The sequence below is a fragment of the Gymnogyps californianus genome, chromosome 24 (genome assembly GCF_018139145.2).
Source record: "Gymnogyps californianus isolate 813 chromosome 24, ASM1813914v2, whole genome shotgun sequence".
Classification (NCBI taxonomy): domain Eukaryota; kingdom Metazoa; phylum Chordata; class Aves; order Accipitriformes; family Cathartidae; genus Gymnogyps; species Gymnogyps californianus.
This window is the reverse complement of record NC_059494.1, coordinates 4,801,158-4,829,054: the sequence shown is the minus strand read 5'-3', so window position 1 is coordinate 4,829,054 and position 27,897 is coordinate 4,801,158. Positions and strand designations below refer to the sequence as shown.

The 27,897-nt window shown below is 56.8% G+C and overlaps 1 protein-coding gene across 1 annotated transcript; it reads right to left on the bottom strand.

Annotated features, from left to right (window-relative positions):
• Nucleotides 1–741: 741 nt before the first annotated feature.
• On the bottom strand, nt 742–18,237 carry ATP8B3 (ATPase phospholipid transporting 8B3). Its single transcript, XM_050910797.1, has 26 exons — nt 18,183–18,237; nt 17,473–17,564; nt 16,797–16,910; nt 15,630–15,728; nt 15,106–15,167; nt 14,413–14,485; nt 14,239–14,309; nt 13,586–13,668; nt 12,822–12,980; nt 12,203–12,291; nt 11,150–11,343; nt 10,218–10,446; nt 8,251–8,407; nt 7,628–7,816; nt 7,082–7,194; nt 6,515–6,679; nt 6,114–6,225; nt 5,712–5,787; nt 5,117–5,255; nt 4,395–4,659; nt 3,653–3,876; nt 2,960–3,043; nt 2,416–2,655; nt 2,068–2,206; nt 1,662–1,915; nt 742–978 (listed from the first exon to the last, which is right to left on the bottom strand). Exons 1-26 carry the CDS (start codon nt 18,235–18,237, stop codon nt 742–744), a joined length of 3,714 nt encoding a protein of 1,237 aa, XP_050766754.1.
• Between the last annotated feature and the right edge of the window lie 9,660 nt (nt 18,238–27,897).

The following is a 27,897-nucleotide window of genomic DNA, read 5'->3' as shown; positions in this document are numbered from 1 at the left end:
TCATACATAGGTCCTCCTCCAGAAAATAGCGGGCATTTTAAAATTACGCCGCTCGAGTCTGGTCTGTTGGGTTGATGCATGTGAAAGCCACGGGCGCTGGGTCCAGCCCTGTGTGGGGAAGGCAGCTGGCTCTCTGCGCTCCTTGCAGCCGTGGGGAAACAAGACGAGGGTCTTCGTGCAGCCGCTGCAGCTCGGCCCCCCGGCGCGGGAGGGAGTGAGCAGGGGTGAGGGGCTGCACCCGCCACCCAGCCTCACCGCTGGTCTTGCATCAGGGCATTTTATTAATTCAGAGGTGGAATAATGAGCCTGGGACAGCAGAGTTGCTGTTTGTGGGTCCAGCCTGGAGCAGAATCAGCCTTGGGCAGGAGGAAGCCCCGGCTCCGAGGGGGCTCAGCAGAGGGAAGGGGGCTGGGGTGCCAGCCAGGGAGTCGCGGGGTGATGGGCCGAGCGTGGCGGCAGAGATTGATGGTTTTCATGGCTTTACAGGCTCCTGCAAAGCCCATGCACACACTGCATGGGGGAGATGGAGCGCTGGTGGGACATGTCCCAGGGCTCAGCACCCGGAGCAGCAGCCCCCCAGGCCGGGCCAGCCCCTCTGCAGCCACGGGGACTGCCCACGCTTCAGAACCATCCAAATAAGATTAAAAAAATGCCCATAAAAGGAGAGAGCCAGCCAGTTCTGTGCCTTGACGGCACCTCCCCTGTCCCAGTATGGTGGGAGGTTGATGGCGGCCAGGGCAGCTATGCTGAGGGGCTGGGGAAGGAGGACAAAGCCGGGGTTGTCTCTGGGTGCAGGAGACCTGGGGCGGTGTGGCGGGTGGCCCCGGCGCGCAGGCTGTCCCCGCGGGTGATGAGGCCGGCGTAGCCCTCCTGGTGGGAGAAGGCGTAGCTGGAGCGGCGGTGGAAGGAGCCGCGAGGGACGTGGGCGCGCAGCTCCACCGAGGGCTCCGGCTCCCGCTTGGCCTTCAAGCGGATCTTCTGCAAGGAGATGGGGAGATCAGGGCTGTGGCCGCCTCCCAGGCAAGCCCTCACCCCAAGGGGGGACACGCAGGGAGCGCAGGAACACCCTCCACTGAGACACGGTTTGGCTCCCAGCTCCACCATGACCTGAGTTGCCATGATGGGATGCATAACGTGGGGACGCTCCTGGGGATCGTCAAAGCTCCTGGAGCTCTGGAGCGCAATCTCAATGCCTGCTTTTATCTGGGACCTCTCTGTACCACCAGGAAGGTATAACCCACAGCCCAGATGGGGATGAGCTCTACCAAGGCTGGGGGTGGTACCAAGACCTGCACCAGACCCCAGTGCCTCCTAAGTGGCAGGTCCAGGGAGTCCTGGAGGCCAATTCCTTACTGCAGCCAAAAGCAGACCCTCTCGAAGAGCTGGAGCATGTCTCTTGCCCCAGGGCCTCCTGTTGGGCCATGAACCAATTTGGGGAGAGGGCCGTGGAGCCAGACTTGGGCACCAGCGTCATGAGAGACCACCATCAGCTGAGTGGTGCCACCAAGGAGAGGTGACGTGTCCCACCACTACAGTCCAGGCAGTGGCTTCCCTGGGGAACCTCACCCTTCCCATCACCAGCAGCACCCTGGCCAGCCCCGGACACCGATGCTGGCAGGAGGCAGGACCCCTCCCCGTGCCAGCCCCCGTGCAGCCCTCACCTGCTGGATGGTGGTTTTGCCCGCGATGGTGCGGTACAAGTGGACGGTGAGCGAGGGGATGGTGTTCACCACCAGGGACAGCAGGACCACGAGAGGACGTAGGGGTCGGTCAGGGCATTCCGGCTGGCATCTGTCAACGCAAGAAGTCGGTGGGTGATGTTTAAGCAGGGAAGGTGGAGAGGACAGAGGGAACAACTGTCGGGGGACAGCCCCCACCCATGAAGGTGTTGAGGGGTCTAAAGAGGAGATGGCGCCTAAATTGGAGTCAAAAATCAAGGCAGCAAGATCGAGAATTGGCAATGAAGAGATGATCTACAAGGTGGGAAACAGCTCATAGCACCAAGCCCAGGCTGGGCTCCCCTGGCTGGGGAAGGGAAGGACCATGGGGATCCCCGGGGCATCTCACCTGGGAAGTGGAAGACGGCAGGGGCTATCCTGAAGGCATCGATGCTTTGGGTCAGGAACGAGAAGAGGCAGAAGAGCAGCAGGCTGGCTGTGACCATCAGGAAGGACAACGCTGTCCAGAACTTGGTGTCCAGGATGATCTGCAGGGACAAGGGCAGAGCACACAGCGTCTCATGGAGGCTGCGGGGCCCCTCTTCCATTCAGCCACTTGTCCCAAATTCCTCCCCTGCCCCAAGGGAGATCATCCCCCAGCCAGGAAGCTGCTGGGGATGGTGTCAGGGAGCCCAGGGCTGCAGTCCCTAGACATCTGCCATGGGGCCAGGATGGAGAAAGGCAGATCAGCGCTCACCTCCACAAGGACTGACAGCAACCCCGACGTGGCCACCGTGACGGCAAAGGACTCGTAGTCGCCGACAGCCTTGCTGCCGACGCGGTCCTCGAAGGCCCAGAGCGCGATGTAGAAGCTGGCGAGTGAGGTGCTGACCCCGTGCAGGAGGGTGGCACCGAAAACGCGGTAGTTGAAGAGCTCGTCTTTCTGCCCGATCACGTAGAGCTCAGGGAACTCCAGGCTCTTCTTGGCACTCACGTCCTGCCGGGAGAGCACCAAGCATCACCCTCCCCACCCACAGTGGGGAGCAGGATTGGGCCACCCCACCCAGCGCACCCTTTGGGAGAGCTGTGGTGAGTCCCTCCTCCTGCTTGCTCTGGGATGATGGGGAACAGAGGCACCCCAGGACTGGTGGTGAGCTCCAAATGCCCATTGAGCTGCTTGGTACCATGTCCCAGCACAAAGAGCCATGCAGACAGGGTGCAACGACTGCTGGGCTGATTCACACCCGCCGAGGATGCAGCCTCCGGGCACAGGGGCTGGACACAGCCCGGTGAACCCATACCTGCTCCAGAATGCCCATGGACAGCACAGGGTAGGCAGTGTAGAAAATGTTGTAGAGCGCAAGGAACCAGCCCTCATACAGAGGCTAGAAGGGAGAAGAAAGGAGCTGTGAGCTCAGTGGTGCTTTGGAAAGACTCCGAAAGGATGCCAACACACCAGGGGTGAGTCCAAGAGACTCACATCCAAACTGTGGGGAAAGCCCCATGGACTTGCCCCAGGCTCTGCATCAGCCCCACGTTGTCTGCAGCGATCGGTGGGCTGTGGGCTCGTGCTGCAGATGGAGATGGGGGGCTGGAGCCACACAGTGGGTGGTCAAGTCACGCTGATGGCCCTTGAGATAAAAGCTTCCATTTTGGAGGAAACCAGCTTAATGCGCGTGGGATCTTTCCCTGCATCTGTCCGAGACTGAGCTGCAGCTCACAAGGACATCCCAAATCTCCCCAGGGTGCTTTTCACCATCCAGCCAGGTAAAAAGCAGACAACCAGTTGCATTTCAGCCAGGCAGCCCCAAAAAACTGGACAGCCCAATACCAGGGCAAGGAAGAAAGGAGACCAGGGTGGTGACGTGGACACGTGCCCAGCAGGCAGTACCAGGCACGAGACCTGCATGGGATCCTCAGCAGCGGGGCTGAAACACCGGTGTGCAGACCTCCATGGGATGGATGCGACCCCTACTAATGGCTGCATCCCTCACCTGAGCCGTGAATCCGCTGTGGAAAGCGAACCAGATCTGGGCCATGAGGCCAGCGAAGGTCTTGTAGAAGAAGTAGGAGAGGAACTTGCAGATGCGGAGATAGGCCCAGCGGCCGTGGACGAGCAGGAGGCGCTGGAGGTAGGAGAACTGTGCCAGGGCGTAGTCGCTGCACTGCACGGCTTGCATGCCCTCCAGCCCGCTGATGCCCACCCCAATGTCAGCGGCTGCAGAGGACAGGAGGGTGTGAAATGCAGGTGGGGAGGTTTTTGGGGAGCTGGGTGCTTGATTTCCCTGTGAATTGCTCCCGGGCTGATGGGCAGAGGGTGAATCCAGGAGTGATGGGCAAAGGGAAGAAGCCCCCTCTATCACATGCCATGGCTGCAGGAGTGACATGCCAGGCATGGCTGGGCGTGCGAAGAGCACAGCCTCATGTCAGGACTGCTGGAGAGGGGCAGGGACGTCTGCCAGCTGCCCAGGTTGGGGCTTGAAGTTTCATCAGGGTTCATCCCCACTGCCAAAGCAAGTGGTCCACCCTGCTCTTGTCCCAGGCTGGTCCTGGTCCTGTGCCTCTCGCTCCCCTCCCAGCACAGCAAAGTGGGGAACTGGTTTGGGGGTTTCCCCTCCCAGCTCCTCACCTCAAAGGAGAGGGTGAGGTGGTGGAGATGGCAGATGGGGCACCACCACTCCCCACCAGTGGGACGCACCAGCCGAAACCCACCCTCCCCCCTGCCCCGAACCTCACTTTTGATCATGTTGACATCGTTGGCCCCGTCCCCAATGGCCAGCGTGATGGCCTTCTTGTGCTTCTTCACCAGCTGCACGATGAGGGCTTTCTGCTTGGGGGTCACCCTGCAGCAGATCACCGCCTGGCAGCTGGTGGCCAAGTCCACGAAGGCTTTCTCCACCAGACTGCCCTGTTCCTGCGAGCCTATAGCCCTGCAGCAAGCCAGCCGCCGCCACAGCCGCCCCTTCTCCTTCAGCACCTCTCCCGTGTGGAGGATTTTGTCCTTAGGGGAGAGCACACGCGGTTGGGACCTCACCCATAGCCTTCATAGCATGAGGGCCCCCAGCTCCTCAACGATGCTCTTAAATCTTGTAGGTGCTACAAAAAAGTGACCCCAGTTTTCTCCAAGTTCATCACGCAGCAGGTACTGTGACCATGAGACCAGTTTGTCTCAGTATGACCAGAAGAGCATGTGATTACCCACCAGCCTGCATCATCCCAGAAGACCAGCTGGGCAGGTGTGGTCGAAGCCCCCCAACACCAAATGATCGGTGCAAGGTTGTCCCCCTCTTCACTCTTCATTCCCCAGCCCAAAATGGGCTTTCCCCACCCCTTGGGCAGGAGGGACATCACCTCCTCCACGTGCTGGTGCCACCCAGGACTTTGATAGCACCAGGGCAGAAACAGCAATCTGCCAGCGCAGGCAGGGAGCAGAGAAGAGCATCCAAGTGCCACCTTACCAGGAAGTCCCCGCTGATGATGAGAGCTCTCTTCTTGTGGTGCGAAGCCTCCGGGCGCTGCTGGGAGAGGTGGCCGCTGCACAGGGCTTCCCCGCTGCCGCTAAGGTTGTTGCTCACCCAGTAAGCCTTGAGGATCTCGCTGGGTGAGGAAGGGGTGGTTGGAGCTGAGCTGGGGACACTGAGCATGCTGCCCGGCTTCAACTGAGACCTAGAGTTGGCCTTTGCCGTCTCAAAGACAGTGCCAGGGAGATGGGGCTGGTACCCAGTGGTGGGAACTGGGGGGACAGAGAGGGGGCCCCAAGGGCTCACTGATATCAGAAATCAGCCTCTGTCCCTGTGGTTTAGAGGCTGGAGAGACAGCTTAAGCACGTTCTGCTCAAAGCCTGCCAAGGAAGAGAATGCTGCAGGGGCAGAAACAGATGGGAGGCCTGGAAAAGCATCAGCAGATGAGGGCCGTGGACATCCAGGCTGGGACAGGGAAGGAGAAGCATCTCTGGCAGAGTCGAGCTCTGCCCACCCCGCACAGGTTCCTATGCCCTCGGGTGTCTTCAGCGGGGACAACAATGTCCTGAACCAGGAGGTCACGGTTCCTCACCTGATCTCCTTCTCCTCCAGGATCTCCATGTCATCCGTGAGCAGCTTGCACGCGTAGCCAATGTTCATTGCAGTCTCTGCAACACACAACTGTCAACGGCTGGTGGCCACACGGTGCTGCCGTCCCCCATCCCGGGGCAGACCCCAGTCCTGGGTCCAACAGCCCTCGGTGGGCAGCAGCTGCTGGGGGCTCTGCTCCAGCTCTGTGCCATTGCACAGATGGCTTCCCCTGCCTCAGTTTCCCCATGGGTGACATGATCTGTGGGACGTACTATTACTTTATATTAAAGGGAACAGCAGAACCCGGTTATTGCCCAGTCCCAGGGTCTCATATCTCTTCTCTGGTACTGGTTAGGGGAGAAGCTGAAATATGTTGGTGGGGTCTGGGGTTGCCTCCACTGACCTTGTTTGTCTCCCGTCAGCACCCACACTTTAATGTTGCCCAGTTTCAGCAGCTGGATGGTCTCAGGGACGCCATCTTGCAACTTGTCCTCAATGGCCGTGGCCCCAAGCAGCTGGAAGGAGGGTAAGTGCGTGTCATGACATTGGGCAGGGCAAGATGTGGAGGTGGGAATTGCACCTGGATCCAACCAGGGGTCCACCCTGGTCCCATGGGTGGACACGACCTGACAGATCTCTAACCCAGTGTCTACTGTTTAGGGGGAACTCCACCTGCCCTCCCACCCAAGGGATGGGTGTTGGGTTGGACACTTCACCCCCTCATCCCAGAGAGCCAAACCCCACGCTCCTGCTCTCCATGGGACCAGCGCAGCCAGTTCCTCCTAAACCCCAGCCTCATCCCACCTGCAGGTTCTGCTCCATCTCCTCGTACAGCTTGTCCAGCTCCTGCACGCGGTCCTGCAGCAGGACGCTGGCCTCGTGGTGCCTTCTGCTCCACACGCTGTACTCGACCTCGCTCACCTCCTTGCTGGCCAGGCATAAAGTCCTCAGTGTCTCCTCTGCAAAGCGCTACAGAGATGAGACATCAGGTCTCCCTTCCCTCAGCCAGGATGACTCTCACGGTGGACCAGGGCATCATGCCAGCCAGCCATGATGCTCCCATGGGCAGAGCCAGAGACCCTCCAGGACCTGAGGGTCTCCCTCTGGGCTCTGACTCCCTCCCCCATCCTACAGCATCCCCATGAGCATCCTTGCAATGCAACTGGTCTATGCAGAACACCGAAGGTGGATTTGATGCCCTCTTAGCCCCTGTCCCATATGCAGGTGAGGCTCCTAGAGCAGAAGGAAGACAGAAGGACGAAAATCCTGAAGCCAGAAGGAGAAAGAGCAGGAGGGGACTCCAGGACACCCAGCTCAAAGCCAGCAGCAGGGAGACCAGCCCTTTCCACCCCAGGCTGGCGTGGGACTCACATCCAGCGCCATCTCGGTGAAGGTCTCATTGGGCCCTCGCCTCTGCAGTCTCTCCAGGATGACCGTGTCAGCCCCCTTGGTGTAGAGCCGGATCGTGCCCTGGGGATCTCGCACTGGGAGGGAGGGGAAGGACAGCTTAGGTACCCAGAGAGATGGCTCCCACTCATCGCTGTCCCCGTGCAATGGCCATGCTGCAGAAGGCACCTCAGGGGATGCTAGTGCTTTTCTGCTCGCGGTCATAGGAAGCACAGGAATGTCCCCAGATCTGCACCACCGTGAGGCAGGATCAGGCCTCGAGGACTGTCAGTTCCTCACACACCTCCTCTGAGCCCCTGATTTACTCGCCCTCTCTTGGCTGCTCAAACCCTTCACCAAGGTATCAGGGCGAGCAAAACCGCAGGGATGACCAGGACGATCCTTAGGAGTCCCTGTGCCAGTTGTGGTCAATCACAGCCATCCCGGTGCCATCTGTTGTAGGGCTGGGTATGGAAGGGACCCTCCGTGTTCCTGGAGGGCCCCCTCCCTGAGACACCCCGTCCCGCTCACCCAGAACAGACATCCTCTTGCGATCGCTGTTGAAGTCCAGCATGGCCAGTACTTTGTACGTCCTCTTCACCCCCAGCTCACTGATGGTGATGGTGTCTTGTGTTCGGGCCAGAAAGACGTACCCCAAGTTCCTGGCTGCCAACACCAGCGCTTCTTCGTCCGGTGAAGCTGCCTGATAAACCAGCTGGTCTGCAGAAGAGGAGTAGGGGTTAGACAAGGAGACTCCCAGCCAAGCAACTCTTGGACATCTGAAACACCCTGTTCCTGCCCAGCACCAACATTATCTATGGAGACCCTAAAGTCCCAGCCATCAGGCTAGGGAAAGGAAACTCAGTCCTATTTGTCTCATCTCTTCCGCTCATTGCCCCAGGCAGGACAAGTGCTCAGACAGGGATGGATTATCCTCCCTGTGCTTCTGTTCCAACTAATTAGCTTTCAAACAAACTCAAATGTACACAGCCGCGATGCTAGGACAGTGGCCCAAAGCATTCCCGGGCTCTCACGCCACCTGCACCCCCCCCAGCAGAGCTTTGCTGGGTGATAGGAAAAGCCATCACGGCCTCAATGCCTTGAACAGCAGCTCGACTCCGCTCCGAACACGTCAACCACTGCGGCCAACCCACCGCCCTTCTCCTCCACCATGACAGTGTGGCAGAGGGCCAGCAGCCTCAGGAACTCCCTCAGCACGGGGTCACTGTCCCGCCGGGCGGCTTCCAGCAGCGTCACATCGCAGAAGTCCAACTTTTTCTCCCCATGGTGGCTCCAGGTCAACCCCGACCCCTGCAAGAGGCACGGGCAGGCTGCAGGCACCCGAGAGAGAGACCGAGCACGGGGCTTTGCACCGGGGATGCTGCTGGATTGTAATACAGCAACCCTGTGCTGGCACGGTCTGATCCAGATCAGAGTCCGTAAGCCGAGCTCTGCATTCCCTACACCAAGGGGGTGAGTATAAAAAGGTTGGGAACAAAAAAAAAAAAAAAAAAAGCAGAACTGCATTATTTTATAAACCCAGTTCCCCTGTCCTTAACTGGCAGGTGAGAACTGGCAAACTCGCCAGCCCGAGGAAGCACATGCCTCTTTGTTACAGCATGGGACCCCACTGGAAGCAAGCTGTGCTCCAAAACAAAAGGCTGGTCCTGCTGCCGGTGTAATCAATAACTGCTACGGCTTTGGCCCCGACGAGGAGCAGCATCCAGCCCCACGCTACATGGGAGAAGGGAGTTACGCACCGATGGCTGCTTGTTCTCACGGCCTGTGCCTCTGCCTGCACCTGCCAAAACAGAAATAATTCAATTAATAGAGAGCTGGCAGGGGGCTTCACTAGCGGGGGCTTCGAGTGGTTTCTCTAGAAGGGACTGCTGGTTTTGCCGGCCAAAAGACTGGCTAAAAGGGGACAGGGTTCCAGCATCTGCTCGGTGTCGGTCATGAGCCAGGCTCTCTTAGGATGTCCAGGTTTGACTTATTTGGCTCTTGGGCTGTTCAGACTTTCTACACGTTTTTAATGTTAAAAATTCAGGTCTAGCCTTTATCCGCGTTTCCTGGGAGACTCTGCAGCTGGCCAGAGACTGGCGGGATTATGGCGATGCTGCTGTCACAGAGGTGCAACATGATATATCAGGCAGGGGAAAATTGGTTTTATTCCTGCTTAAAAACTTCACTAGATTGTTTGTTTTCCTCCTCTTCGCTTTTATCACTGTCCATTTGTCTCAAGTGCCTGATGCTTATCTCAGGAAAAAGGAGCTCCATGCTAAAGCTCTGGCCTGCCCCACTTGCTAAATTTCACTAATTAAGCACTGAGCTCCCAAAAGCCAGCCGAGAGCTCGAGTAAGTATGGCAATAAGAAAAGGAAGGGCTTGGCAATTCTCGGGTTTCTAAGGGGAAAAACAAGTAGAATCATAAAAAAAAGCAAAGAGCAATTACATGCATTCACTGTAAAGAAACAACATACGGGAAATTATAGTTTCTTTGCCTCCTCCGTAGGTCGCCTGAAAGCCTCCAAGCGCCCAGATTTGGAAACCAAGCTGGAGATTCACCAGAAAACGATGCAAAGAAGAAAAGCAAACCCTCCTTTTTCTCTCCAAGACCTTCATAAAAAATAAAAATCCATGGGCTTCACCGGCCCATCACCCCGTGGCTCCTCTGCCTGCCCTGTCCTGGACGCCTGGGTCAGCATCAGCTAGTTATTCCAGGTGGGATCCACCTCACTCAGACTACGTGTTTGCCGTGTAGCTGTGCTGAGCTCCTAACCCCAGGCTCCCTTTTGTATCAGGGGAGACCTAGCTGATCTCAGCTGAGTTTGGGGCATGATACATCTCCTGAAAGGTAGGCACCCATTTTAGGAGGGCAGAACTGTGCCCTGACTCCATGCACTGGGAGCACGAGACAAATGTGACTGCAGGCGCGGTGGCCCCTGCGAAGCACCGGTAACATGGGAGATGAGAACAAGCTGAATTCCTACAGCTTCTGCCTACACGCTGGACCACCAAGATCAATCCACATGCCCCAAGCTTCCTAGCAAGCCAGGAGGAATGGAAAGAACCAAAAAGTAGCCTAAATTCAAGGTCTACCTCACTCATGAGTCTCTACAAACTTGCGTCCACCAAAAGTTACCATAGATGGTCCCATTGATGCAGCATTTCTTGAAGCTCATAACGTTTTGTGTCAAGGTGCCAGTCTTGTCCGAGAAGATGTATTCAATCTGGCCGAGCTGATCATTGAGGCTGGTGCTTCTGGCTTTTGCTGGAATGTCCTTGACAGCGTAATACATTTCCAGATCCCAGTTGATAAAAAAGCTGTTCACCAGATAGATGAATTCAAACCTAGGGCATCAGATAGAAGAAAACTTACGCTGGGGAAGGAGATCGCATTACTCGCATCCCAGGGGCAGTTGGGGATCTGACACAGGAAGAAAGGGCAGAGCAGAACTCCCCACCTGGATCGTATTGCTCTGAGCTTGGGAGAAGCAAGAGGGTTTTCATTGTTCGTGGCCAGTTTTCCAGAAGGCTCATCACACCAGACTGAAAGCCCACTGGGTCCCAGGCAACTGGGCTCCCCTCTGGAAATCTGGCCCTTGGTGACAAAATTAATAGATCTGGAGATTCAGTGAAGGGCCAAAAAGTTTGGAAACTGCTCTTCCAGCACAAATTGTGATCATTGCCTGCTCACAATGGCTGTGCCCTTCTCTTCCCCACCCTGCTGCTGCTCAGTGGGGAAATACCACCTTCATCAGTCTCATCCTCAGCCTGCCCACAATTTCCAACATCAGTACGTGTCTTTGCATCTCTTTTCTGGCTTTCCTCTAAGAAGATCTCATAGCACATCATCAACGTTTGTAAGATACACACCCCATCCATCCTTACCCTCTTACGGCTAAGGGAACACATGGGAATGACTTCCTCAGGGTCACAGCTGGATCTTTTGTGCAGCCCCCTTTTGTGGCTGTAAACCAAGGTGCCAGATGATGGCCAAGGACGGGGAGTAGGGTACTGATCTCTGATCACTTCCAAGCTCTGTGGTTCTTACGTTATATACATGGACATGGGTATGATGACGCTCAGGAGGATGGTGAAGCCCCAGAAGTTGAAGAAGGCCTGCTGGGCAGGAGTTGTGTGCTTGTAGAGAGCAGAGAGGTAGCTGTGCTTCTCCTGGAACATCCTGGCCCAGAACCCAGAGGCAACGGCGAGGCACAGCGACGTGACCAACAGCACCAGGAAGATCTGAGATGGGAAGCCAGGATGAGAATGTCCCATCACACAGAGCCCATCAGACTCTTTTCTAGGACCAACCGTTGCCCCTTCCAGACTGTTTGTCTCATTTAGCTGTAAACCTGTGGGAAGGTGTCCTTGTGCCTGAAGCTGGTTCTCAGAGCTCATCCCGGGCCAAGATGAAGGATCGCAGCACGTATTTCAGTTTGACGTATCGGCAACACACGCAGAGCAAAACTCAACTTTCCCACCCTCCTAATTGCCTCAGACACCGTCTCCCTGGACAAGGGGTGTCCTGCAGCCTTCCTGCTGAAGTTACCAGCAAACAAAGGAATGCTAGCGGCCAATCTGAGAAGTGATGACACCCAACCACCAGGAACAGGAGTAAGAGCCGTCCAATTCCTCGTTATGACCACGCTGCTTTGCTTCACGCGGAGGAAAGGCTCCTCCTTCCCCCGTCCTCCATCTACTCTGTGCTGAGCCGCAGCCTGCAGGTCCCTCAGCACAAGCCGCCTCCTTGGAACCTGCACAGTTACGGGTTAGTAAAGCAGGTCAGGAGAGGTTGGAGATCCTGAATACTCCAGCTCCCTGGTCCAAGGGGCTGCTCTACAGCCAAGGACTCAGAGCTGCCAGGGTCAGGGTTTAAGCAACACAACCACCGTGCAGACTGCTCCAGACCCAGTAACTGCCACTTCCTGGGAACATTGCTTGGTATTTGCCCATAACATGTTAAATCCAAGATATTTTGAGGAAAATATTGCAAGCTTAAGAAAATCAGCATCACCCAAGCAAGCAGCCTCTCATGAGAAGACTTGTGAGCAACCCCAGGACGCCGGTGGACCAGGGCAGGAGGTGTTTGCACCACACTCACTATGATCACCAGCCGGTCCATCATGCGGTCCAGCTTGGTTTTCTTCCGCTTGATCTTTCCACAGTTCCTCATAATTTTGGAATCAAATCCTGGACGAGAAACATTTTAGAAGTAAAAACACAAGTTCGTAGCTCCCAGAAGGTTGACTTGCAGCTAAGTGATGCTGGTTTCCTCCATAACGTCTCCCCACCTCTGAAGACTTCAGAGGACCACATCCCTTGATCAGTGGTTAACCAAGCCGTGGCTGCACACTCAAAGTGCTGCTTACACCAGATCTTACCCCTCCCCTCTACCCACAGCTACTCATGGCCAAGCTCTCAGCTGCACTGAGCCACAAAGTGCAAGAGGCCACAAAGCGGAGTGGATCCAGGACATGATGCAGGTGAAATATAACCTGGGATGAGTAGAGGTTTGGCACCACCACATCATCTCCCCGCCAGCGAGCCCAACACAGGCAAAGCTTAGGACAAACTTCTGGGGTCTTGGTTACAGCGGCAGGTCCTCCCACTTTGTATCAGCTGAGAATGGGACCTGCTGATGCCAGAAGCGCTTGGGCAGCTTAAAATCCCCAGGGACCTGGGTGTTTTCTGCCCTTCCTGATCTGGGCCCGGGCACTCACCTGCGTAGATAACCAAGCCGTAGCAAACGTCAGTGTTGCGAAGCTTGCAGCCTCGCAGCAAGATCCTTTCGCTGTCAAGTGAGTAGGTCTCGCCCCTCCACTCCAGCGTGCCGGTGAAGCTGTGCATGCGGCTGTTGGGCTCCTCGCAGATCACTCTCCCTTGAGTAGAGGGCACGATTCAGGTGATGGCTTTGGGAGAAACAAGAGGACCTTCCTCTCCCCTCACCCCCCACGCCTGCCTCCTCCAAAGAGGGGTGCTGGGGGCTTCTCAGGGAGATTCAGGTTTTGTCAGGGCATCTCCAGATGCAGTTGGGATATGGATGGCTCAAATTAAGGCTAAGCTGGAGGGCCACCCTGCAGTGCTGGGAGGGGGCTCAGTCCAGGAACCACACTGGGCTATAAAACTGGAGAAGGTACAAACACAACCCCCTTCACCCCCAGAGCCTCTGAGAGGGGAGTCTGCATCCTGTGGAGGTCCAAAGGGGAAAAAATGCAGGGTCTGAACTCGGGTTTGGGAGCCAAGCACTTGATCCCAGTGGGAAAACCAAGATCCAGGGCAAGGGGAAGGTGCACAACCCCGATGGACCATCACAGAGCCACTCTGCTGGGGAAGGGCCTCCATGCAAGGTCTTTGTCTCCTTGCAGGCAGGAGCAAGTGCAGCCTCCTGTTGGCACTTGGTGCCTGAGGGGACAGAGACTTCCTGAGGCTGAAGCCATCCCATCCCGGCGGGATGGCCGCATCCTCGCCCATCCGGGAGACTCACCATCGAAGGCAGCCATGCTCTCCTCGCTCACCAGCTCCTGGTGGGTGACCAGAAGGGCTTGTCTGAACTTCAGGTTTGTTTCCCTGTGAACAAGAGCCAGGGAGCGAAAAATAAAACAACCCTGTGAGGTGACAGAGCTCTTAATTCTGCTGTCGGACCCATGGGACAGAGACGGCCATTAATTATTGGGTGATTAAATCAGTGATGGCAATGAAAAGCAAGATAGGGACCTATCATGCCAGACATCGAGCACTCATGCAGGGAGAGAGACCTGGCCTGGAGACCCTGCCATTAAATCATCCTGCAGATGGAGGCGGGAGGGACGGGCAGCCGCTGTCCTCCGGCTGGCTGGGAGGGAGCCAAGAGATTGAGAGAGATTCCCGAGGTCACAAGCTGCTCTGTGGAAGCCTCAAAAGTGTTTTTGGACTCCCATTTTCAAAATTTGGGGCTCAAATCCCATTTCTGGGGTGTCTGTAGGTTTAGCTTTTGGAGGATCCCCCACATCCCATGGTTTCTGCTGGACTTGCAACCCTCCCAGCGTGCCTGACCCCCCAGTGCCGGGGGTCCCCAAGACTGGAGGCTTCAGCCGTTGGCTGGGATGTCTCTGCCCCTCTTCCCCCATAGCAATAGCGGTCCCCTGCTCCTCTCCTCACCCATCGATGTCAGCAGTCTCCACGTAGCACAGGCTGCTGGGCTCCGAGCTGCACAGCAAGAGCATGTCGGCCTTGAAGAGCAAAAAGGCGGGGAGAGCACCTGGCTGAGCCCCTCCTCGCTCAAACTCCCTCCCACTGCCCCTGGTGCGCAGCCAGCTCCGGGGCACCACTCACCGGGACGAAGCTCTCCTTACGCAGGCGGACAATATCCCCGACGCAGATGTCACGCCATTTCTGCCAGCGGAAGCTGCAGGAGAATTAGGGGGGAAATTTTTATCCTTGCAGAGCAGCGGGAATGGGGGCTGTGGCTGTTTCTGTCCTCTGGACCAGCCCGTGTCTGTCCCAGCTTCTTGCATGATTGGGGTCTCCAGATTGTTGGTTCTTCTGCCACCGTGGTGGCCTCCCATCTGCATGACCGAAGGACAGCTGAGCACCGAGGACGGCACAGGACCCATTTGTCACATCCATATCCCCCGTACCTACGGGTAGCAGGGATTTTCAGCCCCCTGGCCACAGGTGGGAAATGTTGGTCCTTCCCCACACCCATGTTTAGCAGTGATATGACTCCATAGATTAGATATGAAGACCTGGAGGAACTTCTGTGGCCAAGGAAACCCTCCTCCCAGCATATCACAGCAAATGAGGGCTTTTTTAGACCTCTTGTCTGTGACTGGAATACGATCATCCCTATAGGGGAACAGCTGGACCTGCAGCAGATTTTGGGAGGTGATGGGAGTTTGCAGAGTCAGGGACAGTCCCACCAAAACCCTTCTCAGCTGCTGTCCTCAAGGATGCTTAGCACTTCAGATGATCCATTGTTCCACACAGGCCTGGAAAACATGGGTACAGCTTCCCAAAGCCCCTCACCTCTTCCCAGACAGGATTTCACATGGCCTGCTGTTGATGTTTCTGTCACTTTGGTGACGGCCCTGCACAGAGGAGAGAAAAAAAGAGGCCAAAAGAAAGGGATGGGCCATGCCAGACTTCCTTGTCCCGTGAAAACAACCCTCTTAATGCCACAATCTGCCTCCTCAGCTCCAGGGCATCTGCTTTCTGAAGCAATCGGAAGATGTATGCTGATGAATAAAGAGGCTAAATTCCCCCAGAGTATTTCTGGGGACCAACCTGGGAATATAGCCATTGGTTAAGATATTAAAGATCACAGAGATGGGTGTCTAGACCCCAAGGAAAGCAACCGCCCGGTCACATCCTTCCCAAGGGAAAATATAAAGCGTTTTGGACATGGTAGAGTTGATGGTACCTCAGGAACGATGAAGGACAGCAACTCCCAAGCTTTTCAGTTCACCCCACAGCAAAGGGGCCCTTTCTGCTGACCGTCCCCCCAGGACCTACGCCCACACTCACAGCCTTTCACTCCAACCCATACTCACAATGTCATCGATCAGGTCTCGTAGACCCCGGATGGTGAGAAGGCAGCTCAGGGGGAACAGCAGAGTGTACCAGGGCAGCGTGGAGATCTCAGGGAAGGTCTAGAGAAGGAGAATTTTACACCACTGACACAACTTTCATCCCACCTTGGGACACTTGAGGTGACTGAGTAACTCCCCCTCACTCCCAGCTCCCCTCCCCAGCCAGCGCCTGAGGACGGCAGGAACCTGTCTAAGAAAAATCAAATCAACGTCTCTGTCTACAGAGAACTGTTTTGTTGAATTTCCACCTCTTTTTAAAGTGGATGTGTGAAATGCTGTCCTGGTTTCGGCTAGGACAGAGTTAATTTTCTTCCTAGTAGCTGGTACAGTGCTGTGTTTTGGATTTAGTAGGAAAAGAATGTTGATAACACACTGATGTTTTTAGTTGTTGCTAAGTAGTGTTTATACTAAGTCAAGGATTTTTCAGCTTCTCGTGCCCAGCCAGCAAGAAGGCTGGAGGGGCACAAGAAGCTGGGAGGGGACACAGCCAGGACAGCTGACCCAAACTGGCCAAAGAGCTATTCCATACCATATGACATCATGCCCAGTATATAAACTGGGGGAGCTGGCTGGGAGGGGGGATCGCGGCTCGGGAACTAACTGGGCATTGGTCAACGAGTGGTGAGCAATTGCATTGTGCACCACTTCCTTTGTATAGTTTAATTCTTTTAGTATTACTATTGTCATATTATTATTATCATTATCATTGTTTTTCATTCCTTTCTGTCCTATTAAACTGTCTTTATCTCAACTCACGAGGTTTTTTTTTCCTGATTCTCTCCCCATCCCAGGGGTGGGGGGGGGGCAGTGAGCGAGCGGCTGCGTGGTGCTTAGCTGCCGGCTGGGGTTAAACCACGACAAATGCGTGTGGGTCCCAGAATTTGGAGGGTAGGATTTCCATTTAGGTGTGGCCTGCATGAGCTTCGCTTACATCCAAACCCAATCAGTTTAAAGTAACCAAACTTAACGTAGGTTAAACCCCTCAGAGTTAATGAAAGACAATGAACACCACTGAAAAGCAGCATCCTTGACACCATTTTAGACCAAAGTCCCCTACTCTAAACACCAGACAACCCTCCTTTGCTAGACAGTCTCACACACTTGCTCTTACCTTGGTGTCCATCTCACCTGTAAGAGGATGACAAAGACGAAGTAGACGTTGGCCATTCGGTGGAACTGCTCATAGAGGTTCAGCGGCAGGAAGGTAAAGATGTTGTACTTGGCTGTCTTAATGGCGTTGCCCTGCAGAAGAAAGGCAGGTCAAAGCCACGGTGGGAGTTCAGCCGCATGAAATCAAGGATGTGTTTTGAGAATGCCCAAAACATTCTGGTGGTTTTAGGACTTCTCAACTTTTCATGGCATAAGAGATGCCTTTAAAAATTTACCAAAGCCATAAGGAAAAAAAGGGATTTATTAGAGCAAAGGGCCATATAAAATTGAAACAAAATAATTTGTTTCTGATCATCTGAAGCATACCTAACTGATCCCCAACTAGATGGTCATTATTTAGCTGGGAAAAAAAAATCTGGTTTTGTTCCATCAAAACTTTTTCAAAAATCTTTCTTTTGATTTGACCATCAGACTAAAAAGTATCCTTCATACGGTTCTACTCCTTGTCTGACAGCTTCAGAGGGCGTCTGGGGCACCAGGCAGGGAGCAGCCCTTCCTCTTCATTGAGGATTACGTATGTGACTCTCCATCCTACACTCTGCAGCATCTCTGTCATGTCACCCCCAACCACCACCAGCTCAGGAACGAGGGGCTGGGTAAAGAAATGGCCCAGGACTGGCCCAGGCTGACTCACCGCATACTTCTTCTTGGTCAGACAGAAAGCAAATTTCTTCTTGAATTGCATGTGGTAGTTTCGGTCGTTGGCCCTCACCTCCCAGGTGAAAGCTGGAAAAGCAAGTGGCCATCCACCAGCTCTCATCAGAGCCAGGCCCTGGCCGTCAGCCTCTGGCCTCCAAGGACACAAGGACCAGTGACGGTGCCACTGGGCTCGTGGTGACCCACTGCTGGTGAGATGGGCTTTCCATAGTGCACCTACACCTTGAGAGCAGCTGGAGGTACAAGTAGGACAGAGCTGGATCTTTGGGGTCAGCTGGGTTACAGAGTGGACAGAGGGGGCAGGAGGCCAGAAGCTTCCAGAGATGTAGGACTGCTGCGCACACTTCCCCTCTGAGCCTCAGGTTAACCATTTGGGCTCAGGTTTTGGTTTAACAGTATAATCAGGCCAGGTGAAGGACGACTCCTCCAAGCACAGTCTGTTATTCTGAAGACTGGTCGTTCCTCTCCTGATTTCATTTTTGCTATCCCAGTGCAGATCCTGCCAAGCAAGGGACATCCCACCTATGTTCCCCAACTCCTGCACCCCAGCTGACAGTCCATCCTTCCAGAGACCATTTCACCCCAAAACTGCTCCTTCCTCATCTCACAACCCTGTCCCACATTCAACTTTCTCATTAACTGTCTAAAAAACCCCAAAACCCCCAAACACACTCGTTGCACACTGACCTGGCAGCTGCTTCTTTCCATGCAGGCAGCCTGAGGCTGGGTCCTGCTCAGCCATGCTGGCACCGCTCCCAAGATCTAGGAACAAGGACAACCACAGATATTTGCAACGCTGAGCAATGACAGCATGATCCCATTGGAATGCTCCAACATCCCAAAGCTGGGCCCTCCACCTCTCCAGGGCAGGACATCATGCAGAAGGGACACTCTTCGGAGCTCAGCTGGGCGTGAGTGTCTTCCCCGGAGCCGCAAACTAACTTAGACCTTTTTACTACCCCGGAGATGTAAAACCCCACATTGACACACAGTCCTCTGTAGCCATCTGAACGTCACAGATCAGTGACGTCAGGCTGAATATTTGTTATCCAAAAACATCTTTCTCACTTTAACACCTGATGTTCTTTGCCCTGCCTTTTGCAGGACCAGCCACAGCTCAGATCTGAATTGAAATCCACTTCACCCTGGCGTTTTTTTCCAACAGTCACGGATTTGCCCTTCACGGGTGCCTTATGCTTTCTCAAACCTTGTGTGGGCATTGGCACTGGGGGTTGCCTGGATAGACCCCTGCCTTCTCAGTGTCCTCAAGGATGCTCAACGGCTTTGGCGTGGGTCATCTTTCAGACCCACCTTTACCCAGTCCCAGCTGCCCACAACAACTCAAAGACATTTTTCCTCTCTGAGGAAGTTATGGGAAATCATTTGAAGTCATCAGCGAGGAACAGAAACTCTCCCCATCCTGCCATCACACCCGAGCATCCGTCATGCCTAGAGACCAGCCACCTTCATCAATGACAAGATTTCCCTTACGCTCAGTAGCTCAGTGACCTTCCCTGCAGGGATGTTAGGGAAGATTAATTAATGCTTGTGAAGCGCTTTGTGATCTTTACATGAAAGGAGTCAGTGAGGTATAAAGCATTAATTACCTTATTATTAAATAATCGCACACAGAAGTCTGTCCCTGCCATTATTTTTTATCTCACTCCTTTGATCACTTCTTTTTTCCATCTTTCACCGAAGTATCTACTTCCCTCCCTATTGCTCCTCGTGGTACAAGGCAAACTTGATCCTGGTTTGCCCCAACACATGACGCTGCCCTGAGATGCTTGCGGATGCCACCAGCTAGGCCAGAGCTGTCACCTCATCCCAGGTCAAAGAGACCCTGAACAGCAACATGGGCAGCAGCTTGGCCCCTGAGTCCAAAAGCTTGCCCAAAAAAACCCTTTGATCCACAACATCATCCTTCTTTAGCACTAAGGACTCGGCATTTGTCACTGTACTTGGATCCTAAATGACACCCGTGAACTCAGCACATTGGGGGCCCATCTTTATTTTCACAGCATGGCTGAGAAGGAAGGAAGGGTTGCAGGGAGCTGTTGTGTGTGGTGGGACACTCGTGTTACATCCCACGGCTCCAACTACCATTTGTCCCACAGATAAGAGGGAGCAGGAAAAGCAGGGATACCTGGAGGGACGAGGCGTCTTCCATACCCAGCTACACAGAAGCCCCTTGGTGCCCAGACTGGCTGCTCCCACTTTGCTTGGGCAAAATAAGGTGGCAAAGGATTTGACACAGAGAAATGCAAATCTCCCATCTTCCTCCCTGCTGTCACCCCCCTCGTGTCCTTGGCCCAGTGAAGCTGTCAGCTTGGGACATCTTTCCCTGCAGACAGCCAATTATGGGCTGCATCTGGTTGCAGAGAGACAAAGAGGGGGACACCAAACTGCCCTCCATCTCCTGCTCCTGGCAGGCACGTTTCCCTGCCTCCTCCTAACAGAGGGATGGGCTCCCCCGACCACACTCCTCCTCAGGGACCATAAACGGGCGAAGGGATACAGGCTCAATGGAGGCACCTGCACCGTAGGGAACATCCAACAGGAGACAAGATGAACCTCAGGCTATCCAGTACGGAGAAAACTGAGCCACCTGCTCACACCCCTCTAAGCGAGCCAGTGGCCCTTGGTTCGTACTGGTGGAGGTAACCATCCCTGCCCTGACCCCATCCCCAACACTGGGCCAGGGCACAGCAAGGTTCTCACCAGCCCTGGTCCATCCTGCCGTCCCCAGCCATGGGCAAGCAGGGCAGAGCCAGGGATGGCAGCCAGGGTCAACCCTGAGCCCAGATCTCCAGTCAAGCTTGTGCTGATGAAGTAGGTCCAGATTCAAGCGAGGAAGTCAACACGCAGGTTGGGATCAGGTCTGGTGACAGAGGCCAAGGCGAGATACAGCCCGGTGATTTGCTGGGCACGTCCATCGGGACAAGACAGCTCCAAGGCCAAGCCAGAAAGTCAGTCCATGGGACCATGGCCAGGCACAGGCATGTGGCCAAGCTGGAGACAGACCCACCTACAACAAAGCTTGGTCCAGGACTCAGCCCCAGGGCTGAGCTTAACTAGAGCTCATGGGCGGGTGTGGGAGAGGTCCCAAGTGAGGCTGCTCAGGGCCATTAATGCCTGTTAGTGCCCTTGGGGCCCTGACCCGTTGCTCAAAGCATCTTCTGACCTTGCTGCTTGCTCCAGGACGTCAATATTAAAGCTGAGGCTGACAGTGATGAGCGCCAAGATGTTTGCCTGGGCTCACTGCTTCCAAAGCAGCAAATGCTGTGATCGCTTTAATCACAGGGGCTAACCCTGCCCTGCCCTGAGTCTCACCGAGATGCACTGCAAGACCTCAGTTTTGTCTGTGCTCATCCTTTCAGAAGGTCCCTCTTGCGCTCAGGATCAGGCCTGAAGGGGGACTATCCATCATGTCCCCACCGCGTTTGGCATCTCTGAGCCCCATTGTACCCAGTAACGATCGCCATTACCCGCTCCGTGCACCGCTCCTCGGCTCCAAAGCTCTCCGGTTCCCCTGCGATGCCAAACGAAAGTACGGCTAATTAAGCACCTGCAGTTGGCAGATGCGGGATGCTCTGTGGAGCTGAGTGCCGCGCAAGGGCAGCCGGGAAAACAGCCTCTTGCCAGAGCCCAGGAGCAGGGGGAAAAGGGGAAAAAAAGGAAAAAAAGTAGAGTGATTCAAAGCACTGGAGAATTACTTCCAAGGAGGTATCCAAGAAACCTCGGTTCCAAGAAAACTCTCGACAAACCTCACTCATCACCTCAATAATTAGAAATAAAAATTGCACTTTGGGTAGGCGGGAACAGGCTGGAAGCGGGTGCCAGGGCGCCCTGCCAGCCCCAGCCGTGCGGGCAGACAGCCAAACCCTGCACCAGCCCCAGCCCGGAGCTTCCCGGGGCCAGAAAGGGCCAGCGATGGCCAAAGGCACAAGACATCCTCTGGCCACTGCTCCACACCTCCTCTAGACCAACGGAGATTTATTAACCCACGGCATGTTCCTCCAACTCAATGCCTGGGATGAACCGGCTGGTCCACCCGGCAGGGAACGTCCCATCCCGCTGGTCCCTGAGGTCTCCAGCTGTGAAGCAGCCACGCGGTGCTGCTGGGTGGCTTTGGGAAAGACCCAAAGCGGGGCTTTCTCACCCAAAAAGGGTAGTTTTAGGCTAGGGGAAGTTTGCGTGGCTGAATACAAATAAACCAGTTTTAAGCAGGAACGGGCACCACGCCACGAGGGTTTGGCCTGGGTTAGCGAAACACGCGGAGATTTATGTCGTTCGCTGATCCGACCCGCTGCTACAGGGTTTCTGTGACGGTTTTGTTTCTGAAATCTCCAGATAAATGCTGAGTTGTTGCTCAGTACAGGAATTAGTATGAGACGTGTTGGGTTCCCTGGGAGCACCCAGCAGACCCAGCACAGCCAGCATCCACGGCTGGGGGGTTCTGGTCGCCTTTCTGCCCCTCCTGCTCCCTCCCAGACAAAAAAAAAGGGGAGAATGGGACCAGCCTGACCCCCCTCCTCCCCTGCCCGGGGCTGGCAGGCGCTGCCATAAGCAGCCTTGTGAGTGCTGCTGTCGTTTACCTGATTGCAGCAACCCTGTGGGACCGCAGTCGGTGCCCTACCACCCCGGGGACCCCCTGCCACCAACCCCCTGTTGCCGCAGCTCCGGCATCACCCCAGGCTCGACTCCATCGTGACAGCCGTCAGTGACACCGGCCCGAGGACGGGCGATGAGCGGGTGGGTGGGTGCGTGCGGCAGCAGCCGGCTCATGCCTCCTCCTGCCCTCGTCATGCCGGAAACGCCCCCGTGCTCCGGCCGGGTGGATCATGGCTCATCAAAGCCTCTCGGGGTTTTTTTCCCCAGCTCCGAGGACATGCCTGGGCCATGAGTTTTCCTCCGCTCGCCCTATTTTTCCACCTGCTTTGATGCGACTCCAGGTGAAAAGGCAGCTCCCCCGTCCTGAAACGTTCCTCCGTGCCCAGCATCCAAGCGCAGCATTGTTAGAGGGGTGCTGCCCTGGGCTCCCCGCTTCTCCCCGGGGTCCACAGGGAGAGATGCAGCTCCCAGGAGAGCCCCAAAGGACTCGCCAGCAATGAGCCCCCCACCGCACCCACTGCCCACTCGGGTCCCAGTCAGCACCCATGGGTGCCCCGAAGCAAGCAGGAGGAGGAGGATGGCAGCTCTTGGGACCTGCTGCCCTGAAGGGGGGATGCCGCCATGCCACACTCCCCCCTGGGTCCCCGTACCTGCACCGATCCTGCCCGCAGCCCTGCCGACAGCCCTGGGCACCCGCTGAGCTCCTGCCACCACAGCGCCGAGCGGGACTGCTGCCACCCGTCCTGCCCCACGCAGGGACTGTGGGGACAGCCCATGCCACACCTCCAGCCCTGGCCTCCGCAGGGACCTGCCTGCCCTGCCCGCCTCCCATCCTGGCTGCCTGCTTCTCCCTGCCTGCTGCTAGGGCACCCTCGCTGGGCACCCCCCGGGGCTCCCCCTCCTTGCTGGCAGCCGGGCACAGCTCAAAACCTGCCCTGATTTATCGTCTCGGCGCGGCTTGGTTCGAAACAACCCGGAGCTGCTGCTGCAGGAGCTGTCCCCGTGGGATCTGCCAGGGTACGGGGACACGGTGGCATGGTCAGGGTGTCCCCGCCACCATCCCAGTGGAGAGGCAGGTGGTCCCAAACTGGGTCTGAGGGCAACGGGTGGGCACGAGCATCTCCGGGGCAGTGTTTAGGCAGAGAGCCGGCAGATTTGGGCAGCAGGGGCGTTGGGCTGCACCAGGGCTGAACTGGTTTCACTGGGGAGCGCTCAGTCCCCCCCCCAGAGCCCCCAGGGTCTGGCAGCAGCTCGGTGGGGCTCGGGCCGTGCCTTGAAGACCGAGGAAGGTGGGAGCAGGGGCCAGCTGAGGAAGAGGAGGCCGAAGGCACAAATGAACAGTGCCACCTCCGAGCAGCCCCGAGGTGACAGCAGCAGGACTGCAACCCCAGCCTGGGGACAGAGGCCGCCTCGTTAGTGACGGCAGCTAACGAGACAAGAGCAAACCCAGTGTCTCGCCGCTCTCCCATCCCGCACGCACTCATCCCGCACTCCTGCAGAGAGGCCCCACCGTAGTGGTCCTGCGTTAGCCATCATTAGATTAATTGCTCGCTGCAATTAACCACAGAAACCCGGAGGCAATTAACCAAGCGCTGGCCCGACAGTCCATAAAGCATTTACTGCGCGGTCATGAATAACTCATTCGAGGTCCATAAACAACTTAGCTGTGCCGTGTCCCCATACCCCCATGTCCCCGTGTCCCCACGTCCCCACGGGGCGCTGGGTGATGCTGGCCAGCACCCGACCTGCGGCAGTGGGGGGCAGATTTGGGTGCACCCCCATCCCGGGGCTGCTCCTCACCTCCTGAAAAGGGAGGGGAAAACCTCACCCAAACCCTTGCCCAAGGGGCTGGTGCTGTGAGATAAGCCAAATTAAGGAGTTATTGTTAATTCTCATGCAAAGTTGGTGAATGGCGGCGCGTGTCATTTTGAAATGAAACGTGGCGGCCGCGGAGAGGGGTTCAGCTCAAAGGGAGAGGTCTGGGTCACAGCGGGCAGGACGGGACGTTTTGGTTAGGCGGTCTGAGCAAATGCCAGTGGTAAGAGCAGGCAGATGCTGGAGCGGGGCCGGGGCCGGCGCTGGGGAGTCTCCATCCTCGCCCGCAGCGGGGTCTGGCTGGCCCCGCTGGGAGCGATTTTTCACATTTTCATAGCCCCGGATCATGACCATTAACATTAACCCAACCCCTCTCTCCGAATACAAGTGGAGTTTCTCCCTTCCCACTCCCCGAGCCCATCACCTGCCTTTCGCGCCTGCTCTTCCCCGGCAGCTCCTCTGCCGCTGTGGTGATCCCCGGCAGCTCCCGCGGGGCTGACGCCTGGCCCTGGAGCAGCATCCGCCAGGAAATTCGGCGTTTTTGCCCTCATCTGTCGTCTCCTGCCTGCCTCCTCATCTGCCCCCTCCCTGCCGCTCCCTCTGCACCAGCGGCACATGCAGCACCGGAGCCCCGCGAAGACCCTCGGATGAAGGTGGCACCGGCACCGCTGGGAAGGGCCAGCGGCCACTTGGGCATGGCGGGGACAGGCCCTGGCCCCAAACCTCTTGCGTCCCCCTGGCTTTTGCAGCCGTTTGCTGCTTCCAGCAGCAGCGGGCCAGATCCGGAGGAAGAAAAGGGATTTCAACATCCCACCCCGGTGTCCCCCCGGCAGGGACACATGGCGGGTGGCTTTGGGCACCCGGGAACCGATAACGTCGGCGGAGAACGGCCGAGGTCACCCTGGCAACTGCGGCCAGCGAAGATGACATTTTTACCAATCAATCACCCCCTGCAGATAGCTGAACCGCCCCCCCCCCAGCTCCGGTGCAATTAAGTGAGCGCCGGGAGGCCACGCAGAGCCCAACGCTGGGGCAGAGGATGCTCCTCTGGGCGCCGCGATGACCGTCCCAGCGCGTCCCCCTCTCCGGGCGCAGAAGACCCTGGTGGGGGGCTGCCCCACGGCAGCGACCGCCAGATCCTGTGTGCAGCCTCCTGCGCTTGCAGGGAAGAGTTAAACCTTCGAGCCTGGTTTTTTACCTTTGCTTGTGGCCCGAGTAGCTCCAGGTGCCCCGTTCCAACCGGCTGAGCAGCTACAAAGCCCTGTTTGTTCAGAGAAAATAATAATAATAATAATTTAGAAACGTTTCCCTGTGGGACAGGGGTGGTTTCTCAGCCTGGGAGCAGCCCCACGTGCAGCCCCCGGCCTCAAACCAGCACCTCCCCGGGCTCCCATTAATACCCCAAACTTTGGTCCAGGCTCGGCCCCCAGCAGACGCGACGGCGGGGGCCATCACAGCGTGATGGATGGGCAGCGCTGCCTCCGGGCATGGCTGCTGCCTCCCGTGAGCCCCCAGATCAGAGCTGCCCCACGCGGAGGCAGTGGCAGGAGTGAGCGATGCCCTCGGCACCCAGCACCCACCTCCCAACACCCAAAAACTCACCCCCTCGCCCCAAAACCTGCACAACCAGTTGGCTGCTGCCCTCCTTCCTGCTCAGTACCCACACCCTCCTCTTCCTCCTCCTCTGCTCCCAGCCACCCTGCAGCCACCTCCGGCCAGGGGACAGTGCTGGGAAGGGGACAGGGCTGGTCACTGGTGGTGATTGTTTCTCGCCCACCGCCAGCCCCTGCTCCCCAGTCTGGCCAGTTCCCCTCTCTCGCCGGTGGCTAGAGGGTGCAGGAGGACTCCGGTCCCTGCGGTGACACCGGTGTCACCCACCTCACCCTGCTGCAGGTTGAGGGCTGGGAACAGGGACCCCCATATCTGGGGAGCCCCGCAGCCCCCCCCTGCACTGCAGGGCACTTTGGGGGTCCAGGGCCATGGCAGAGGCACAGGCATCCCCCGCTGTCACCCCGGGGGAAACCGAGGCACGGAGCAGAGCGGCCGAGGTGCCCGGGCTCGGGGCACCGACCTCGGGTCTGGCCAAGCAAAAGGCTGGAGCGAGGAGTGTGGAGGGAGCGGATGTGCGGGGACTGCCACGAGGTCCCTGTCCCTGTCCCCATCGACCGTGGCAGAAAGGGCCTCGCTGCACTGATGTCACCGCATAAGGAGCTTTCCTGCCTGCACACACAAGCCGCGGGACCCCCGACGCACGATGGATACTCGTCCCCCTGCCTCGGCCCCAGCCCTCGTCCTCCTGGAGGTTCCGGACAAACTGTGGTAAAAAGCTTTTTAAAGAGAGGATTGATGACCGCGGTCACCTCTGACCCGTGCCACGTGGCTCGGTGGCAGGGGGTGACATGCAGATGCCCCGTGGATGCCCCTCGACAGCGGACGATGCTGCAGGATGAGACGGGCCCTGGTGCAAACCCTGGTAGCATCTGCAAACACAGGGTTGCATGTGATGAGCTGCCTGGTCTCAGCTGCAGAAGAGGGACACGTAATGACCCCATGTGCCCAACCAGCCCCCTGGGCTGCCCAAAACCTCTCCCCCCCCCTTGCAAGGGGGCAGGAGGCTGCTTTGATTTGGGTTTTGAAATTCTCTCCCTGCTTGGGAAAGCGCAGCCATGGGCAGGGAGGGGAGCAGGCGTGCAAAGCTGAGCTGCAACCAGCGCAGCAGAGGCAGGAGCAGGGCAGGGACCCTCCTCCCGGGGCTGAAACAAGCTCTGACAGCGCCGTCAGGGACCCAGCAGGTCACTGTATCCGTGACAGCTCCAAGGACACAGCCAGCCCAGTGACACCAATTCGCTGGTAAAGAGCTTAGACTGGGACAGGGGCCAGAGGCTGTTTCCGCAGATCGATACGGGCACAGCGTGCGGGGACAGGGGCCGGACCCCTGGCAAGGGGGACAAAGCGGGGGGGTTTGTTACACCTCGGCACCTCTGAGCTGGGGTGGAAATGGAGCCTTTTTTTCCAGCAAGCTACTTCACGTCACCTCTCCAAATGTCAGCTGGCCCTGAGGGAGCTGGCTGTGCCAGTCCGGCCTCCCCGAGGGGCTTTCGGGCGGCGAGGGAGCAGGGTTACGGCTCAGGGGGTCTCTCTGCTCGTTTGCTTCCCCGAATTCAGCTCCAGCGTCTGAAAGCCGAGCCGGTGGCAGGGGGACAGGCAGCACCAAGCCCAGGGGCTACGCTTCGAGTCAGAGGCGAAGGACCCCAAAGGGGAAAAGGTTTCAGAGAGCAAGAAAGGCCCTTGCTGCGGTTTCTGTTGGCAATGCCCCAGCTCCGGCAGCGACCACAGGAGACAAGGTTTTCCAGGGAAAAGAGGGTCTCAGACCTCCGAGACAGATATTGAACACACACCTGCAGCACTTGGTGTCTGTCTGTCCATCCGTGTGTCCATCGGCACACCCGAGGCTGGGTGAGCGATGCTCACCTGGGACCAGGGCTCTCGCAACCCTAAAACCCCTGCCTGCCTCACGGCGGGTGACCTGCAAGAGGGGGACGTTGAGGGAGGAGACAGGCCAACCAGCCCACCGGGGAGGGGATGGCACCCCGGGAGGTTAATGCCGGAGCTCAGCACACCCAGCACCTCAAAGGCCCGTAAAGGTGGCTGAGAACACAGGTCAGCCGTGACTTTTATAGCATCCTAAGTAACCGCTGCCATCGCCAAGCCATCACCAGCACGTTAAATAAAACACATTGCCAGTGAGGTCATCTAATAGCCCATTATTTTTTTATTTGAACTTTTTACCTTCACCTCTTCCTCCGTGCTGAATCAGCTCCTTCGCTTGGCACTTTAATTCCTGCCCCATTTGCGAGATTGATACGAGGTCTCCTGGGGAGCCCAGTCAGGCGGTGGGAGGATGCCAAGGCGGGCGCCGGTGCCCCTGGGCTTTCACTCCAGCTCTGGGACGGAGGCAAGAGGAGCCGGGACC